Here is a 19810-nt window from a genome sequence, read left to right on the forward strand (position 1 = left end):
TGACAATGGAAATCAGCTTGGATGCGATACAGTGTTTACTGAATACCTTCATGGGTGGAGTTACGAATACTGGAGATGATGGAGGGAATCAAAGAAGAATCAGCCGGGAGATATATCCGACCCTTATACATCACAAGCTCATCTGTAAGGGTCCAATTGGAGTCTGCAGTTCCAGACTGAATTTTCTGAACAAGAGTCGTCCACTCTATTGATTGTGGCATCTCTTTCTTGATGTCATCCAATAAGGTGACTCGAAGACGTGAAATCCCACAAAGGAGCATAGTGTCCTTTTCGCGCCTAGACAATGCATCTGCGGCACGATTTAAAAATCCCGCCTTATAATCCACCCGGAAATCAAACCCAAGCAACTTGCTAACCCAATGTTGTTGGGGAGAAGTGACAAGTCGCTGCTCCAACAAGTACTTCAGGCTATAGTGATCAGTTTTGACAACAAATGATCTTCCCTACAAGTATGGTCTCCAGTGTTGGATTGCTCTAGCTAACCCAATCAATTAGGTAATTGCAAAAGGCATTCTTCCTCAGCAGGTTGGTTAATGGGGCAGCCATCACGCCATAATTCTGTACAAATTTGCGGTAATATCTTGTCAAACCAAGGAACCCGCGTAGAGCCTTGGCGGATTTGGGCTTGGGCCATTCTTTGATCGCTTGAATTTTGGAATTGTCCATTGTTACACCTTTGTCGTTAATGACATGACCCAAGTAAAGGACTTGGCGTTCTCCAAAGGAGCACTTGGATCGTTTAAGGAAGAACTTGTGTTGGCGTAGTAGCTCAAAAACAATCATCAGATGATGCACATGTTCTATCCATGTTTTACTGTAAACCAAAATGTCGTCAAAAAATACTAAAACAAATTTGCAAAGTTGGGACTGAAATACCTCATTCATTAAAGACTGAAATGTGGATGGGGCATTTGTGAGACCGAACGGCATAACTAAAAACTCAAAGTGGCCATGATGAGTTCGGAAAGCAGTCTTCTCAACATCTTCGAAAGCCATTCGAACCTGAAAGTACCCCGATCTTAGATCTAGTTTTGTGAAATACTGGGCACCATGAAGTTCATCCAACAACTCGTCCACAATGGGAATAGTGAATTTATCCTTGACAGTCTAGTTATTAAGCTCCCTGTAGTCAACACAAAATCTCCAAGTACCATCCTGCTTTGCCACCAACAAGACCGGCAAAGAAAAAGGAGAACGGCTAAGACGGATGATCCCCTGCTCCATCATTTCATCACATTGCTTTTCTATCTCATCTTTCTGTAGGTGTGGGTAGTGATATGGCCTTATTACAACTGGTTCTAAATCCGTCACCAGAGTGATCTGGTGATCGCAAGCTCGAGAAGGAGGAAGTCCTTTGGGTTCTTGGAATACATCTGAAAAATCAGCGAGGAACCTTTCCATGGTTGTTGCGTGTGTCATTTCATCTTGGAGCACATGAACCTGTGGGTATTTAGCCTTCACCACTTTACCCTGCCAAGTGACTTGCTTCCCGTTCAAGTGGAAGGTCATCGTTAGGGCGCCGAAATCCCATAGGATTGGACCCAAAGTGATCAACCATTTCACCCCAAGAACCACATCAAATCCATCCAAGGATAGCACAAACAAATCAGCAAAGAAGGATTCAGAAGTGACCTATATTTGGACTCCCTTACAGATGCCCGGGTTGAGTACTCTTTCACCGTTTGCTACGGCTACCTACAGTCTCGATTTGATTTCCATTGGCAGTTCCAACTGGAGGGCAGCTTGTTCACTTACAAAATTGTGTGTGCTTTCTGAATCAACAAGGATCAGTTATGGTTTCCCTGCTACCCACGCTTGCAATTGCATAGTTTGAGAGGTTTTTATTCCAGTGATTGCGTGGAGAGAAATCTCGGGTTCCAATGAAGAGGGTTCATCCTCATCTTCCTCTTGTTCATCCACTAGGAGGCAGAAAAGTCTCTTGCACTTGTGCCCCGCTGAGTAAAGTTCATCACAATTAAAGCACTGTCCCCTCGCCCTGCGTTCCGCCATTTCATTCCTAGACAAGCGCTTAATAGGGGGTGCAACAACGCTGCTTCCCACACTGGATGCCGATCTGGAATTGTTGCTCGTCTGTGGTTTCTGTTCTCGGCTGGCTGCTGAAGATGGAGCCATTCCAAGTGGTTTCGGGGCTGCCCATGTTGTTTGTGGCCGCCCTATACTGATATTCCCACGATTGAGTTGCAATTTTCATTCAAAAGCGCGAGCCAAATTCATAGCAGTAATCAGATTGGGGGGACTTTGCATCTCCACATCCACCCTCAAAGTTTCCACTAACCCTGCGGTGAACATGTCAACCTATTGGTCTGGTCGTACTGAAGATGCTCGTGCAAGGAGGGTCTGAAACTGACGTTGATACTCGGCCACAGTTCTAGTCTGTTTGAGGTTGATTAGTTCGCCTAATGGATTGCTTGTTAATGGGAGCCCAAATCTAAGAAGGCAGTAGGATTTGAATTGGGTCCAACTGAGCCCAGGTTCCTCCTGCTCCAATTTATAAAACCAGAGCTATGCCTCCTCAGTCATGTGGAATGCGGCTAAGCCTACCTTGTCCCTGTCCTTTGTCCGTTGGTTGCGGAAGAACTGCTCACATTTGTACAGCCATCCCAAAGGATCTCCAGCTCCATTATAGGAAGGAAATTCTAGCATGTTGTATTTGGGAACGACCGCGGTTCCCTGGGCAATGACCTGCTGCTCGCCGGACGATTCTACCATGTCTGGTCGGGGGCCATCTGTGGTTGCAGCCCCTTCTGAACTCTTTTCCTTGCTGGAAAAATATAACTCCATCAAGGGCCTCAATTCTCGGACGTCATCCTTGATCTCGCGCACCTCCTTGCTGTTTTCCACGAATTTGTACTCCAGATCATGAACCCTCGTCTTCAATTGCTCAAAGTCACCCATGACGCCTTGCTCTGATACCAAATTGTTATGGGCCCGCGAATAGGATCTAGTCACAGGTCGGTTAACGGGGAAAATTTCTTGTTTTCCCTTGTTTCTCCCTTTTCTCGAGGAACCTATCTTTAGTGCCTTAATGGTGATTTGTTAAAGAGATCACCAACTCTCCTCTGCTCTTTCTTGACTAAAAATTTCGATAATTTTATTAAATATCTCTGCTTCTTTAAATAGAAGATTACAAGAAGATAAGAGTCCTTCTTTAGGAAAACTTCTTAGCCTAATTAATAGGAACACTGAATTTAGCTAAGAGATAAGATAGAAACAAATAAGATAAGAACACTGAATCTAGCTAACAGATAAGATAGGAACACTGAATCTAGCTAAGGGATAAAATAGGGGCACTATCTAGCTAACAGATAAGATAGGAACAGAGATAAGATACGCCCATTACTACTGCTATTTGCGGCTGTATTTCATTCTAATTAAAGCATCCACAACACAGTTGTCAGGGTGAGACCTGAGGTACATGCAGTGTGGGTTTTATTGAAACCCTGAACCAGACCAAATTCCAGTATTGCCCTGGACCTTGGAGATAGATGGGCAAAACAGGAATGTTACACCTGACCCCAAGACTAGATTATGGTACTACACTATGTGCCGGATTGGGCTGTCTTTGATATGCCAATCAGTGAGATCCTTAGAGGGGGTCAAAACTTGGGTATATTGGGACAGTCCAAGAATTCACTTGAGTGAGTGATCATAGTGACAGGATCAACCCCTTTATCAAACAAAGTGAATGATCGGGGAATGCACTCTCTGATGGAAACCTAAACTACGAACAGTGGATTTCAAATGTTTTTGAAATTTGTTTTGAAAAATATATTTATATAGAGATATACATATATATTATGCTTTCTGTCAGAATTTGAGAAAAAAATGAATTGATTGTATTGTCCTAGAAGGAGAATATACACAGCTTTATATAGAATTACAGAGCTAACTTACAGGGTAATAAAATAGGAAACTAACTTCTCCTAAAAAACTAGTTTCTATATCAGTGGGATTCTCCAATTAATATCCCATGATTCTAGGAAACTAACTTATGTATGTTTCCTAAACTGATGGTCCTAAAATTATGGAGAATCAATCAGAGTCAATCTTCTACTTTCCAAAACTCCCCCTCAAGATGGTGAATATGCATCTTTCATTCCCAGCTTGGAGATAAGTCCTTGGAATGCCACACTACAAAGCCCTTTTGTCAGCACATCTACCAGTTGACCATTCGTTGAGACATATGGAGTGCAAATTAATCCGCTATCCAGATTTTCCTTTATGAAATGCCTATCTATCTAAATGTGCTTTGTCCTATCATGTTGGACGAGATTGTGAGCAATGTTAATAGCTGACTTGTTGTCACAGAATAATCTCATCGGACCTTCCCATCTGATCTTTAGGTTTTCCAAAATTATCTTGAGCCATAGTAATTCACATCCTCCCTGAGCCATTGCCCTGAATTTTGCCTCCGCATTTGATCTAGCTACCACGTTCTGCTTCTTACTCCTCCATGCCACAAGATTTCCTCCAAGAAACGTACAGTAACCTGTAGTGGACCGCCTATCCACGGGAAAGCCTGCATAATCTACATCGGTGTATGCCTCTAGGGCTAATCCAGTATTTCTTTTAAACAAGATTCCTTTGCCAGGATTAGCCTTTAGGCAATGTAGTATCCTATAGACCGCCTGTAGGTGAACCTCTTCCGGGTTGTGCATAAACTAGATAACCACGCTCACGGCATATGCTATGTCTGGCCTTGTGTGGGCAAGATAAATAAGTTTTCCTACTAATCCCTGGTACATTTCCCTATTCACTGTTGGATCTTCATTTGCTTCTCCCAATTTGTGATTTGGCTCAATTGGTGTGGAGGATGGTTTGCATGCTAACTTTCCTGTCTCTCTTAAAAGATTTGTTACATATTTCTATTGTGAGATAAAGATGCCTTCTCTGGAATGAGATACTTCAATCCCTAGAAAATACTTCAATCTCCCAAGTTCTTTTATTTCGAATTCTCTAACTAGGCATCTTCTCAAGGCTTCCTTCTCCTTTTCATCATTTCCTATCACAATTATGTCACCGACATATACCAGAGGAGCCGTGACTCCCCCTATATCCGAATGCTTTATAAAGAGTGTATGATCTCCCTGACTTTGTTTGTATCCGATGGAAAGCATAACATTAGTAAATCTTCCAAACCACGCCCTAGGTTATAAATAGAGGAGAAGGTCTATAAATAGAGAAGTTCCGAGACACCATGGGATTAGGAGAATCTCTCTTTAAGGCTATAAATAGAGGAGAAGGGTGAACCCTAGTTCACCAATCATATTACAGATTCAAGAGAGAAGACAGCTCCAATTAGACTGACGCCATGTTCTGTTATTGCCTTTTCCTACAGTTTCCACCATAGCCAGTTCGATCTCCACTTGTAGGAGCGATCAAGAAAGGTTCTTGATATCAGTTTTTGGAGAAAAACTGATCTGAAGTCGTGCTCACTCGCCCTCCATCAGATTCTTGGTGAAGAATCATGATCTTGCTGATGGACCACCCTGTTGATTCTGCTCCACCCAACACTGTGTCATCTTCAGTGGGAGCAGTCTTTGGAGATCTCCTTGGGCGTGAACACCTTCATTAGGAGTTACTACTACTCTGTATCAGGTATATCTTTCTCCTACCTTTTTGGTTTCAGATCTAGTCTAGTTTAGGGTTCAAGATTGATCCTTGAAAATGCAATTTTCTAAAATAGGGAATGTAATTCCAACATGGGAGAGGGAAATTTTTGAAATTTCGCCCAACCTACCTGTAGGGTTCGGCTATCCATATGATGAATCTCTCATCCCTTCAGTGGTATCAGTGCCAGGTTCAAATCTTGAATCAAAATTGATCAGATCTGAAACTGCGCAAATGGGCAAAAGGCGTTCTACTCGATTTGCACAGATAAGAGATTTTCTGGGAAATCGGTTCCCAGATTAAGGGCTATTGATTTGAAATTAAATCTTTATTAATCTGAATTATATTTAGAATGGTTCTTTATATTTTTCTTGATTTATGGGTTGTTCGTACGCTGAAGATCGAATTCTTTAATGGCACAAGAGATTTGCACTTTCCAGTTCTTTGACATTCTGGTCTGTAATTAGTTTTTTTTTTATTTTTTAGACTGAATGTATAGGAATTCGATTTGATGTAATATTAATAGAAATTAGGGTTTTCTATTTTATTTCAATCAAGATCGAAGCTGATTGCGCAGAAGGATTTTCGTAGATTAGGGTTCGCCCATCTGTGATTTGCAGGTTGAGAAACTGCAAACTGCAACCTAACCTTTGTTATGAAGGGTAGCAGATCTACGAACATCCCTTGTACTGATTCTTGATTGTCTTTTATCAGTAATTTAATTTCAGATCATAATATTGAATTAATTCTTGAATTAAAAATCAAACCCTAGACCCATTCGAACCAAATTGGACCAAGTCTGTGGTTCGATGGAGGCTATTCTCAGCCCTAATTTTTCATTCTTGGGTCCAGGAGTTGATGTTTAATTGCAAGATCTAATTCGGCCCACCTGTAAAACCTAGTTTTAATGTGTTAAAAATGCTTAAGCCCATTAACTACATAAAAGCTATATGGGCCGAACTGCTCTTTGCGATTCAGCCCATATACCTAGATAATATTAATCAGAAATATTATGAATTATTATTAGCTTTAATAATGGGTTTTACAGATATTAATTGATTGGATCAATTTTATCCCTGCATGTGATGTATGGATGTGTGATGTGCAACGTTCATGGGCTAATAAGTACTTGGCCCATGCTGATACGATAGTGGCTCTTGCGCACACCATGGCTGAATGCACATCATTGCCATGGTGTCCTTAAGATCATTGGATGATCCTCCCTTCGTGGTGGGCCCCACACCTCTCCAAGAGGAATCATGCGGAACCCTAGCCGTTTAGGGCCCATTGAAATCTGGCATTATGAAAGTCAGTGGGAGCCACTTTGGTTTGTCCTAAACTAAACTAGGGCGTAATAATTTTGTTCCCTCCTGAAATATGGGTGCATGCGATAGGGAGATTCATATGATGAACTCTCTAAAGGCCTTCCATCATTAGCATGAAGATGGGTCCTTCAGTAATGAGGAAACGCACCATAAAATTGGGCTATCCATTTGCTGTTGGATCTGTTAGAATGTTTCATAAGATGATAGGGGCGTCATAGACCGATGTGGGAGGGGCCTATCCTAAAGTGGAAGACTCTCTCACGGTACCTTAGCGTTCACGAATATGATGGATGAGCACTCACTGGACAGAAAGGTTTAACCTAAAATGGCAATGAACCTTGTCTGACAGAGGCCAAAGGGAAAGCTCATACGATGAATGGATATGATCCTTCACTGAAAGGTGGTGGGGTTATGCAGCTGAAATAGTTGGCTCCATGCACCCTATGTGATTTCCCACATTTCCAGAGACATAATTCGTAGTCTCCGTCACTGAGATAGGAAGAAAATCTCGGAGATGAATAAATGGAAATGGAACATAGATTAAAAGCAATATACACAGCTTTATATAGAATTACAGAGCTAACTTATAGGGTGATAAAATAGGAAACTAACTTTTCCTAAAAAACTAATTTCTATATCAATGGGATTCTCCAATTAATATCCCATGATTCTAGGAAACTAACTTATGTATGTTTCCTAAACTGATGGTCCTAAAATTATGGGGAATCAATCAGAGAGTCAATCTTCTACTTTCCAACAGTTTCAAATTGTTTGCAAAAGGTTTTAATTCCCAGGGATCCATGTGAATAGAGAGTGCAACACTGTACCTTGCAGCCGAGGGAGAGGTCCTCTCTTGTTGGGCAGTGTTTGATCACTAAGGGCGGAGAGGTTAAGCGTAAGACCATTTAAGGATAATAAACCTGATGGGCTAATCTCACATAAGTCCATAGTCCTTGGGCCTTCATAAGGTGGCTAGACTCAGGGACCATCTAGTGTAGATGTTAGGCTCACTAAGAGCCCATATTGATGGGTTCAGGGGTTTATTCAGCCAGGCCTTGTAACAGAGGCTAAACTGAACCCATATGGCTTTGTGGAGATCAATGCTAGGGCCCACGCCATACAAAGAGAACCAAGTTAGCCAGCAGTTAAAGGAAGTGAGTATGAAAGCTTAATGGGCCTTAGAAGCCCATATCGAATTGGGTATTTAATTAGATTAAATAAGAAGGTGGAAAATTGGGTTTATAATCAGAATAGGATTAGTTGATGGATAAGATAAGTCTTATCCATTTAAGAGTCCAGATTCAATACAGATTTGAATCAAAGGAAATATTTCCTAATTAGATTAGGAAGCTGATCCAAAAGAAGATTATTAATAGGCGGGCGAATTCTCTTCAGTAGTGAGCATTCTCTTTCTGCTTTTCTCCCTATGTTCTTGCCGCCACCTACCCTATTCGATCTCCATCTTGGACTGACCAAGATTTGATCTTGATATTATTTCTTGCTAGAAGAAATAATCTTGAAGCCGTGCTCACATCCTTGGCGTGATACTTGCTGAAGAATTGGGGTTCTTGTTGAAGAACCTCCCTGCTAATCCTGCCTCATCCTAAGCTATGTCACCTTCAGTGGACAACGGACTTGGCGCTCTCTTTGGGCGTGAATACCTACATTGGGAGGAGCATTTGCGTGGATTCCGTATCGAGTACCTCTCTCCCTAATCTTTGGTTCAGATCTAGTCCATTTTGTCTCAAGAACGATCCTTAAAAAATGCAGTTTTTCTAAAACTTGGAATAGGATTCCCGGAAGGGAGAAAAAAAAAATTAATTTCGCCCAGCCTTCCTGCATGGTTCGGCCATCCATATGATGGATCTCCCTTCCCTTCAGATTAGACAAAATTTTATGTTCTTCCCTTATTGGTTCAGATTTTGAAGTCATCGAGGGTTCAATACAGCAGTTAGCATTGTTTGTGTTGATTAAACCCTAACAAATAAGAAAATAATAAAAATATATTAGTTTATAAACACAAAAAATGAATATTTTTCTTTAATAATGTCTATTTTATAATTATAAAATCAAAAAATAACAATACAAAAGTATTTATTACACAGTATGCAAAACTGCTTTGCGGTTGGGCGATGCAAGCCTCCAAGGGAACATTGTCGCCTTGATAACCTATAGTGGTGAAGTCCATCATCCCCCCCCCCCCCCCCACCACCACCACCACCACCACATCCATTACAACTTTTCTGTCGTTCAATGGGATTAGTATGACAGTTCGATGAATCCCATGTTTTGACGTCACCTCCTCTAATAATCCTTTCCAGTCTTTTACCTCTTTCTTCACAGAAAGGATTAATCTCTGCTCCCAAATTCTTTTTCCCCAACCAGTGAAATCTTTGGTTCTGATGTTGTGAGAGACACTGCCACTGAATCTTGATTTTCATCAGTTTCTTCTAAACCTAGCTTTCCAATTTCTTCCTTTTTTCCGTCGTTTCCTCCTTTCCCAATTCTCCAACCACTTTTTTTCTTCTTGTATCTTTACCGCCTCAGTCTCTATCTTAACAAGTCTCTGGTGTAGCTCGTTTGTAATTATGGTCCAACCTTGTAGCTCGTTGCCTTCAGGTATGATGATCATTTGTTTTTTCCCTTTTTCAAATTTTTCTCCCAATGTAACAAACGAGTCTTTGGAGTTTTTTCTTCTCTCAGCAAGGTATTCCCTCCTTAACTGACTAAAGGTGTTATTCCATGTCTTGCACCAGTTTACTTGCACTGCTCCATCCAGGAAGCTCTGAAACCAGGACACAGCTTCACCACTGGCAATGTCGTTCCTCTCCTTCCTTCTCTTATCTTTATCGTAAACTCCTTCTGGTAGACAATCTCTTCCAATAGGGGTTCTTTCCTTTCTGCTGTAAAGACTCTTCACTTCCTGGCTGCTTAGAAGCCTTCGTTCTCCATTCTTTATCAACTTTGTTATTATGTCAATCACCTTAATAGAGTCTTTTTTTTTAACAGGTAAACTAATAGAGTCTCCAAATAAATAAGATGATACTCTAGCAAAACAAGAGGTATATGTGCAACAATTGTTTTGGGCGTAATTGTAACATATGTAACTTGTAGGGTTTGATCTGACATGTAATATCAAGATTTAGTTCATCTTAATAAAATTTTCAGTTCTTATTACTGATAAAAAAAATGATTTGTATTAATTTCAAAGTGTCATAACATCAAGGCCCCATGAACACCCAGCATATGTATACTGCTATAGAAGAATCTATTAGCAAGATATCCTGTGGTTCTTACCAAGCACCTCCTAATTCACTGTTTTGAGATGAGAAAAATCTGGAATCACTTCCTGCACCTTGGTGTTACATCTGGGCAGCCCCTGAACATGTATTTGAGCGTCTTAGGCAATGACACTGTAGGGGTTTGGGCAAAAGAGGGAAAGCCTATTGGAGCACACTGACTCATGCAGTGATGTGAAGAATATGGGAAGAAAGAAACAAACTTTTGAGAACAAGAACCACTGAAGAACTTATTTCCTACAAAACATTTTTATGCAACATTAGGGTGGCTAGCTCTAAGGTTTTCAAAGGTTTCTCTCTATCGGACTTATAGAGGAATTTGTGCAAAGCTTACACTCCTCTCCCTTGACTCTAGCGGTCTAGCCTCTGTTCAGGATCCCCCTGATTGGGAAGGAGATGGGGACAAGATTAAACTTTGATGGAAGTGCTGTAGGCAATCCGGGGTAGGCTGGGCTTGGAGATTTGATCAGGGAAGAAGATGGAAATATTTTCTGGGCATTTAGTGGCCCAACAGGGATTGCAGACTACAGAAGCTATGATTTTGACTGCTTTAATAGGTATCTGAATTGTAAATAATCTGGGGCTCTCTCTCCTAATCATCGAAGGAGACTCTGCAAACAGCCAAACACCATAAAATGGTTATGGGAAGAAAATGGCCCTCAGAGACTGCAACACCATCTAGATGAGACTAGAGACATTATGGCCCAGAGGAATGTCAAGATTAGATGGATAGATACCTAGGGAACTTAATTCTTTGGCTGATGATTTGCGGGGTCCATAGGAACTTTCTGTTTACTGATTGGTTTCTGCCCTTGTAGCCTTTTCGGAGAGTCACTGTTTACAGTTGCACATCCTCTCATGTACCTTGTTTCCTATCTCTTTTTATTGAAATTCATCACTTCAAAAAAAAAAAAAAAAAACTGCTGTATTGTAAACTATTAGTTGAGACAAGGCTTAGAAGATGATGATAATGATTATAAACTTTTAAAATCCCTATGTATTTATATGGGCCTATGCTTGTAGCCCATTCTTCAGGTTTAAGCACAAAACCTTTTATGATCATTGGGAGGAAATTGTATGGAATGAATTTCACTGTGTTACTGCGGTTTGTAGTCTGCAGCTATGCTGCTGTTGTTCCTTGTTGGGTTTGAAGTTTGAACCTCTCCTCCCTTTCTTATATGTTCTTCTTTCATTAATAAAATTTACCTTTTAAAAAAGAAGAAAACAGCAACTAAAAACAACCAATAATTGCACTTCTTTTGCAACTATCAACAACATCCAGAAAACTATGACTGGTGAAAATGGAATAAGATTATGTATGAAGAAAATGGAGGAGATATACACACTTCAGCTTGTGAAAGTATAGATCTCGTTCCTCGAGCATTGAAGGTGACAGCCTCCAATCATAAGGTACAGCAATGATTGCATTTGCTTCAATTCCAAATTCAATACACCATTTAACCCATTCTTTCCACACTGAAGAAAGAGGACCTGAAGCATGCATTTTTTAGATGAAAAGCTCATTAAGCTAGAAGCAGCTCTACCAAAAAAAAAAAAAATAGAAAATATCCCAAATGGATATTCAGGATTTATATCATAACAAGAGAACAAAATAGTGGTCACTCAATTCCAGTCCATAAGCTAGAGTGATAGAGATCAGTTGTTATATTGGAGAATTTAAATTGATATTTGGTTCTAGTCCTTAGTGAAGATACCCAGCTGCTAAACCTCTATTGCCTGACTAGTCTATATCGTGTTTGAGATGGACATTCTTCTATCCAGTTTATTGAGATTATGTATGGATGTGATTGTAAGTAGCAATGCAATGCATGGTTCTTGTCCACAGAAGATAAGTTGGACTTTGACATCTATACCATGAGAGCATCCGAAGCAGCAATAATGCAGTTAAGTAATAGCAATAAAACAAACTTCTAATCTATACCAATAACTATCACCATGCAAAAACAATATATTATAAACAGAGAAGCCCTCATTGATAATTAATGCTTGGATCAAACGTAAAGTTCAATCAATAACCATAGTTATCCAGTCAGTGTTTCAAAAGCGCAAGGCGCAAAAAAGGCGCAGGGGTCAATTTGTGCCCAAGGCGCAAGGCAAGGCACGCACCTTTTTGAAACAAGATGCAAAAAATTAAAAAAAAAAATGCTAAAAAAATCAAAAAATATTAAACATAATATTAATAAAAAATATAAACTTAAATTTTAAAATAAATGTTTTAAAAAACTTATTATCTAAAATTAAAATTCATAAGCATAACATGTAAAGCATATTCAAATGAGAATTTAAAAAGAAAATCAAACATATAAAACATTTTCAAGCATGTAAAACCCACAATCTCATTTTTTCTCAATTCCATTACTTCTATAGAGAACACTGATGTGGGCCCCACAGCTACAATCCCACTGTGTTCGTAGGGTAGAAGATGTTCTAGTCTGCCTAGGGTTAGCTATTGGTCATTTAGTTGTTTCAGTTGTTATTTATTTCAGTCTTATTTTTTGCTCTATTTGTTATGTAAAGACTAAGGGCAAATATGTCCTTTCCATGTAATGAGCATAACCTATAAATATTAATTAAAGTGGCGGCGGCATAACATTAAGCTTCTGCTCCTCTTTTCAACCCTTGTGTTCTATTGCTTCTCCTCCCTCTTCCTCTTACCTTTCTTCTTATCTTCGATCCTAAAGTCCATTAGGGTTCAAGACTGATAACAGTCCTGAACTTCTACTTGGTATCAGAGCTAGGGCTTCTCATGTGAGTCTAGTCCAGCCGACCACATGAGAACCATCTAAGGCTGGAAGCAGAGAAAGCAGAGTTCGTTGACTGGTTCTTGGAGATCTCCAGAGGATTAGCATCTGTTTGAAGAAGTGCCACAGTTGCAGCGAGTTGGTGATCAGGAAGAATCAGAGAAGGCCAGGGTTCGGGTAACCTTGGTAGGCAGCGAACTGCATCCTATTGTAAGTCTTTTATTTTCTGAGAGAAGTAACATCAGAGAAGATAGGTTGGACCTATCCAGAAAGGGTGGCCGAACCACTCTAGGGTTTTATCTCTCTATTCTCTAGGGTTTTGTCTTATCCCTGCGGCAAACCCTAGTATTAGGTCGAACCTTGTGATCTTATCCCTGCGGAAAACCCTAATAGTTCTCCTTAACATTGATCAGTTTTAGGGTTTCATATTAACCCTAATACAAACCTTATCCGTACGGTACTGTCTGGAGTGTACGGCTCTTAGGACTGATTACAACCTCAAATTGGCTTCAGCATATTAGATTGCTCTTCAAACTGTTTTTCAGTTTTCTTTTGGGGTTTCGAACACTTCTAAAGGGGTGAAAACAGTTCAGACTGTTGCTGTTGTGTGTGGTTATTGATTTCAGATCAGTCTTATACATGTTTCATGCACATCTACCGTGAGTACAGATTGGTTCTATACTGATTTTGTGACTGTGGTTGGGAGTCCTAGTGCTGGTTTTGACTGTAGTAACCATAATTTTGAGACTTCTGGTTCTTGACCGAAATGGAGTTCAATAATCAGGCAGAAGGAAGTTTTGGGAATAGCAGTTATGGTGGTGGTTCTGAGACAGGTTTTCAGATTACAACCGTAAAGTTTGATGGATCAAACTATTTGGAATGGGCCCAATCAGCCATAATGGCTATTGGGGGAAGGGAAAAGTAGGGTATCTCTTGGGAGATGTGGTAGAACCTTCCAAGGGAGACCCTATGTATACCAAGTGGGTCCAAGAAAACTACTTGGTTATGACATGGCTTTGTAATTCTATGCAACCCCATATCAGCCGAAATTACTTATGGGCAAAGACAGCCAAGGAGATATGGAATGTGATGAAAGAGACTTACTCCCAACCCCTTAATGTTGCCAAAGCATATGAGTTGAAATGTGAGGTGAATTCCCTTAAGCAAGGAGAGAAACCGGTGTCGGTCTACTTCTCTACCTTGAAGTCCCTGTGGCATGAGATTGATCACTTAAGAGACTCTTGAGTGGGAGAGTCCCAAAGATGCTCAGATACATAGAAAGCACATCGAGACAAACAGAGTGTTTGAGTTCCTAGCAGGACTGAATTCAGAATATGATATTGTGAGGCAGCAGATTTTGACCAGAGATAGTGTGACCCTCTCTCAGGCATACTCCTTATTGCACAGTGAAGAGACCAGGAGGAAAGTCATGATGCAACCTCAGCCGCTTACACCTGCCTTGGTAGCTATCAAACCCAAAACAGAGGGTGATTCAGAGAGGGACAGAAAGAAGGAAGATAAAAGGGATGTGGTGTGCGAGCATTGCAAGAAACCGAAACACACAAAAGAAACATGTTGGAAGTTGCATCCACATTTGGTCCCAGCAAAGTTGAGAAATAAAAGGAGTAATGCTCATGTGGCTATGACTACTGATATAGCATCCTCATCTAGCACGAGAGGCACACCATTAGAGACCTTAGCTACAGTTCGGGCTGCTCTAATACAATTGGAGAAGGAAGTTGGCAGTTCAGCTCAGTTACCGCAGTCATCATCAGCTCCGGCCACATCGGCCTTTGCACACTCAGGTACTCGAGCCTCAGCCTACCATGCCTCCGCTCCAGGTACTACTGAACTGTGTTGGGTAATAGATTCAGGTGCATCCGACCATATGACTAGCTTGCCCTCTTTGTTTACTACTTATCACTTATCTTTTGGTAGGGATAAAGTATCTATAGCTGATGGCTCTCTTGTCCCTATTTCTGGCTAGGGTGACATCAAACTGTCGGATACTATATCCTTGTCCTCTGTCTTGCATGTTCCTAAACTGGATACTAACATCCTTTCCGTTAGTAGTATTACCAAACATTTGAACTGCTCAGTAACTTTCTTTCCTGACCGATGTGTTTTTCAGGACCTGGAGATGAAGAAGGTGATTGGGACTGGCTGTGAGACGAATGGGATCTATCTACTCGGGGAGAATTCTCGTCGGGAAGAGTCAGTGGATAAGAAGTTACTTGTTTCTCAGGTTGTGAGTCCGGTTATGCTTTGGCATAACCGATTGGGTCATTTATCTTTTCGGTCCTTGAAGAGTCTATTTCCTACTTTGTTTGAGTCTGTTGAGTCATCTCAGTTGAAGTGTGAAAGTTGTGAGTTTGCTAAACATTGTGGAAACTCTTATTCGTTGAGTAATAAAAGGAGTAATAGTTCTTTTGATATTGTGCATACTGATGTTTGGGGGCCATATCACATTCCTTCTATGGGTGGGTACAAGTATCTTTTGTTATTCGTTGATGACCACACCCGGTTTTCTTAGGTTTATCTTATGCGATCACAAGATAAGGTGCCTGCCCTGACCCAAAACTTCCACCAAATGATCCTAACCTAGTTTGATGTCAGGATAAAAGTGCTTAGATCTGATAATGCAAAGGAATACTTTGCTAAGCCATTAGCATCGTACCTCCTTAATCATGGGGTTATCCACCAGAGCACTTGCCCTCACACACCTCAGCAGAATGGGGTTGCAGAGAGGAAGAATAGGCACATCTTGGAGGTGGTTAGAAGTATTATGTTTACCTCCAATGTCCCTATTCGCTTCTGGGGTGATGCTATCCTTACGGCGGTATATCTTATTAATCGGATTCCTTCTCGGGTTCTTGATATGAAACCTCCTTTTTCCCTTCTATACCCCAATGAGGAGTTGTTCACTATTCCCCTCAAGACATTTGGTTGTACCTGTTTTGTTCAGCTTCTCGGTCCCCATCACTCCAAGTTTGAACCCAAGGCCTCCAAATGCATCTTTCTTGGTTATGCACAAACTCAAAAGGGTTATTGTTGTTATGACCCTGTCTCAAGGAAGAAGTTTGTATCCATAGATGTCACTTTCTTTGAGGAGACACCCTACTATTCTCGGGTCTCTCCTCAGGGGGAGAGTAGTGAACGTGGAGATTTGGGTCCTTTTCTTCAGGGGGAGTGCAGTGAGGACAGGGTTAATACCTTTGGGGTTGTTCCCTTACCTATTCCAGTTGGTGATGAGGGCTGTAGTAGCGAGGGTGGTCAAAGGGATCGGGAGTTGAGAGTCTATCACAAGCAATGCAGGCAGGTTGATCCCAGTCATTAGCAGTCCCAGCCAGCTCCAATCTCTTCTGCGGCTCCAAGTCCAGATATTACAATCCCAGGGCCCACAGAGACTCCTTCCATTGTTGCTACCTCACCCTCTACAGATGACCTTGACCTTCCCATTGCCCTCCGTAAAGGAAAACGGCATTGCACCACATCTACAGTCCACTGCATCTCCCAGTTTTTGTCCTATGATCGCCTATCTCCCTCCTACAGGTCCTATCTCACCTCCGTTGCTGATGTCCCTCTTCCGAGAACAGTGCAAGAAGCCCTATCAGTCCCGGAGTGGAGAGGTGCAATGCAAGTTGAAATGGATGCCCTGTTGAAAAATAATACCTGGGAGCTAGTTGACTTGCCCAAAGGAAATAAACCAGTTGGATGCAGGTGGGTATTTACTGTGAAGCACATTGCGGATGGTTCCATTGAGAGGTACAAAGCTCGGTTAGTTGCAAAAGGGTTCACTCAGACTTATGGTATAGATTACTTGGAGACATTTGCCCCGGTAGCCAAGATGACCACCATTTGAGTTCTAATATCTCTTGCAGCAAGCTACACTTGGCCTTTGTACCAAATGGATGTTAAGAATGGCTTCCTGAATGGGGACTTGCAGGAAGAGGTTTACATGCAGTTGCCTCCTGGATTCTATGATACAGAGGCAGGTAAGAAGGTCTGTCGGCTCAATAAGGCATTGTATGGTTTGAAAGAGTCACCTAGAGCATGGTTCGACAAATTCAGACTAGCCCTTGGGAAGTTCGGTTATGTACAGGCCCAGTCAGATCATACACTGTTCATCAAGAGGGTGGAGTCGTCACTGACACTACTTGCAGTTTATGTTGATGATATTGTGGTGACAGGAAATGACAACCATGAGATTGAGTCCCTCAAACAGCTCCTTCATCAAGAGTTTGAGGTGAAAGATCTAAGTACACTACGGTATTTTTTGGGTATTGAGGTTACTAGATCTAAAACAAGGGATCTTTGTCTCTCAGAGGAAATATGTTTTAGATCTCTTGGCTGAAACTGGAAAGCTAGGTGTCAAACCTGCAGATACACCCATTGAACAGAACCACAGGATTGGGGAGCTGCTTGAAGACAAAGTTATGTTCCAGAGGTTAGTGGAAAAGCTCCTATATCTATGCCTTACCCGACCAAACATCAGTTATGCCGTTAGTGTTATCAATCAGTACATGCATTCTCCTAGAACCACGCACCTTCTAGCAGCAGAAATAATACTAGCATACTTGAAGAGATGCCCGGGTAGAGGTATACTGTTCAAGAACAATGACCACATGAAGGTGGAAGTCTATACGGATGTCGATTGGGCTGGGAGTGTTGATGACAGAAGGTCTACCTCTGGATATTGTGCTCTTGTGGGAGGTAACCTGGTTTCTTGGAGGAGTAAGAAACAGAGTGTTGTCTCCCGATCCAGTGCTGAAGCTGAGTACAGGTCAATGGCTAATGGAGTGGCTGAAATTCTTTGGCTGAAATCACTACTTGAGGAGTTGGGTATTGAGTATGAGAAGCCCCTAATGCTGTATTGTGATAATCAAGCGGCTATTAATATAGCACACAACCCAGTGCAGCATGACAGGACTAAACATATTGAAGTTGATCGACACTTTGTACGAGAGAGGGTCTCATCACAAGAAGTGTGTCTCCCATACATCACCTCCAATATGCAACTGGCAGATATCCTCACCAAAGCTTTACTACGGAAGAAGCTAGAGGCAGATCTATCCAAGTTGGGAATGATAAACATTTATTCCCAACTTGAGGGGGAGTGTAGAGAACACTGACGTGGGCCCCACAACTACGGTCCCACTGTGTTCGTAGGGTAGAAGATTTTCTAGTCTGCCTAGGGTTAGCTATTGGTCATTTAGTTGTTTCAGTTGTTATTTATTTCAGTCTTATTTTTTGCTCTATTTGTTATGTAAAGACTAAGGGCAGATCTGTCCTTTCCATGTAATGAGCATAACCTATAAATATTAATTAAAGTGGCGGCGGCAGAACATTAAGCTTCTACTCCTCTTTTCAACCCTTGTGTTCTACTGCTTCTCCTCCCTCTTCCTCTTACCTTTCTTCTTATCTTCGATCCTGAAATCCATTAGGGTTCAAGACTGATAACAGCCCTGAACTTCTACTACTTCAAGTAGCTAATGTGAGAAACATATTACATTCCTAATTCTACGAGCCGCCTTTGTTCCAGCCCCTCGAGGCAAGCCCAAACAAGTCCATGTTAGGGTCTTAAATTCTTAGTTCTCACACAAAAAATAATTATATTATAATTTTAATTATTTTTTAAGAAGATATTTTATTAGGATGAATGAATCAACAACATTACCATATAGGGGGTTCTCGGAACCCTGGGATGAGGTGCAAGGCACATCAGATGTGCACCGTTTGAAAGGGTTGCGCCTAGGACCTGGACAAGGTGCCTACCTTAAAATGCACTTCACCTGTGCGCCTCAACCAACTTTTGACATATTAGAATATCTATAGAAAGAAATTTCAGCTATCTACTAGGTATAATTTTCTATTTTAGAAGCTTTTTAATGATCCATTAATTACTAAAATTTCTAGCACAGCAACCAGTGTCTTGTGCTATTAATATTGTAAAAAGTGTATTGCTAACTCCACTGAGGGCATTCCTTTAAGAGCCTGACCAAATTTTTTCTTATAGGTAATGATCAATAGTCTTGTTGCATTTGTTGGGGTCAATTGGGATTTGGGTTTCCGAAGGGCTATCAGAGATTCAGAGATTCAGAGTGTACTTATTGCATTTGTTGGAGGGAGTATTCCTTAAGTCATCTTTACTTGATAGCCGAATTTGGACTTGTACTTCCTAGTTCCTTCTCTTGTGCTTCTTTCTTCAAAAGTTTGTTACAGCCCTCCTCCAGTCCTCTGCCTTCTTTTTCTATGAAAGAGGTGTGGTGGAAACCTATTCCACCAATGGTTGCTGTTTTTTATTGAGAAATTGTACATGGAAAGATTAACATCCTTGATTTACTTCAAAGAAACCAGCCAAGATGGTGTTTATCCCCTCACTGGTATGAGTTATGTAAGACTGATGGTAAGAGTTGCTATCACCTACTTATTTCATGTTCTTTTATTACCTTTGTTTGGGAATGGTGCTTTTCTTTGTTTGTGTGCAGGTGGGGTCCTCCTGTGAATGTACAAAGCATGTTTTGATGCAACTACTTTCTCATGGCCAAAGAAGAGGGGGAGATTAATGTTGAGATGCATTAGAGCTGCTACTCGTTGAACAATTTGGGAGGAACGGAACTCAAGGATTTTCCTGGACAAAGAATGTAAAGAGATTGGGCCAAATGGGCCATGATTTAGTTCAGCTGTTTATTGTTTTACTTCTGCTGTAATGGGCTGTCCTTATGGGCCCTTAACACATTAGTTATAATGTTTATTGGGTCAGCTGCTTAAC

At 41.1% G+C, this 19810-nt stretch overlaps 1 protein-coding gene across 32 annotated transcripts in view; it reads right to left on the bottom strand.

Annotated features, from left to right (window-relative positions):
• The window catches only part of PSAT1 (phospholipid sterol acyl transferase 1), a 123296-nt gene that overhangs the window by 82470 nt on the left and 21016 nt on the right, over nucleotides 1-19810 (bottom strand). For all 32 annotated transcript variants that reach the window (XM_088959387.1, XM_088959270.1, XM_088959294.1 and 29 more), the window contains exon 3: nucleotides 11623-11767. In XM_088959387.1, coding sequence (XP_088815513.1) covers nucleotides 11623-11767 — 145 coding nt within the window. The remainder of the gene's footprint in view (nucleotides 1-11622; nucleotides 11768-19810) is intronic.

Source organism: Nelumbo lutea, chromosome 1 (assembly GCF_056320005.1).
Source record: "Nelumbo lutea isolate HS-2025 chromosome 1, American lotus-T2T, whole genome shotgun sequence".
Classification (NCBI taxonomy): Eukaryota; Viridiplantae; Streptophyta; class Magnoliopsida; order Proteales; family Nelumbonaceae; genus Nelumbo; species Nelumbo lutea.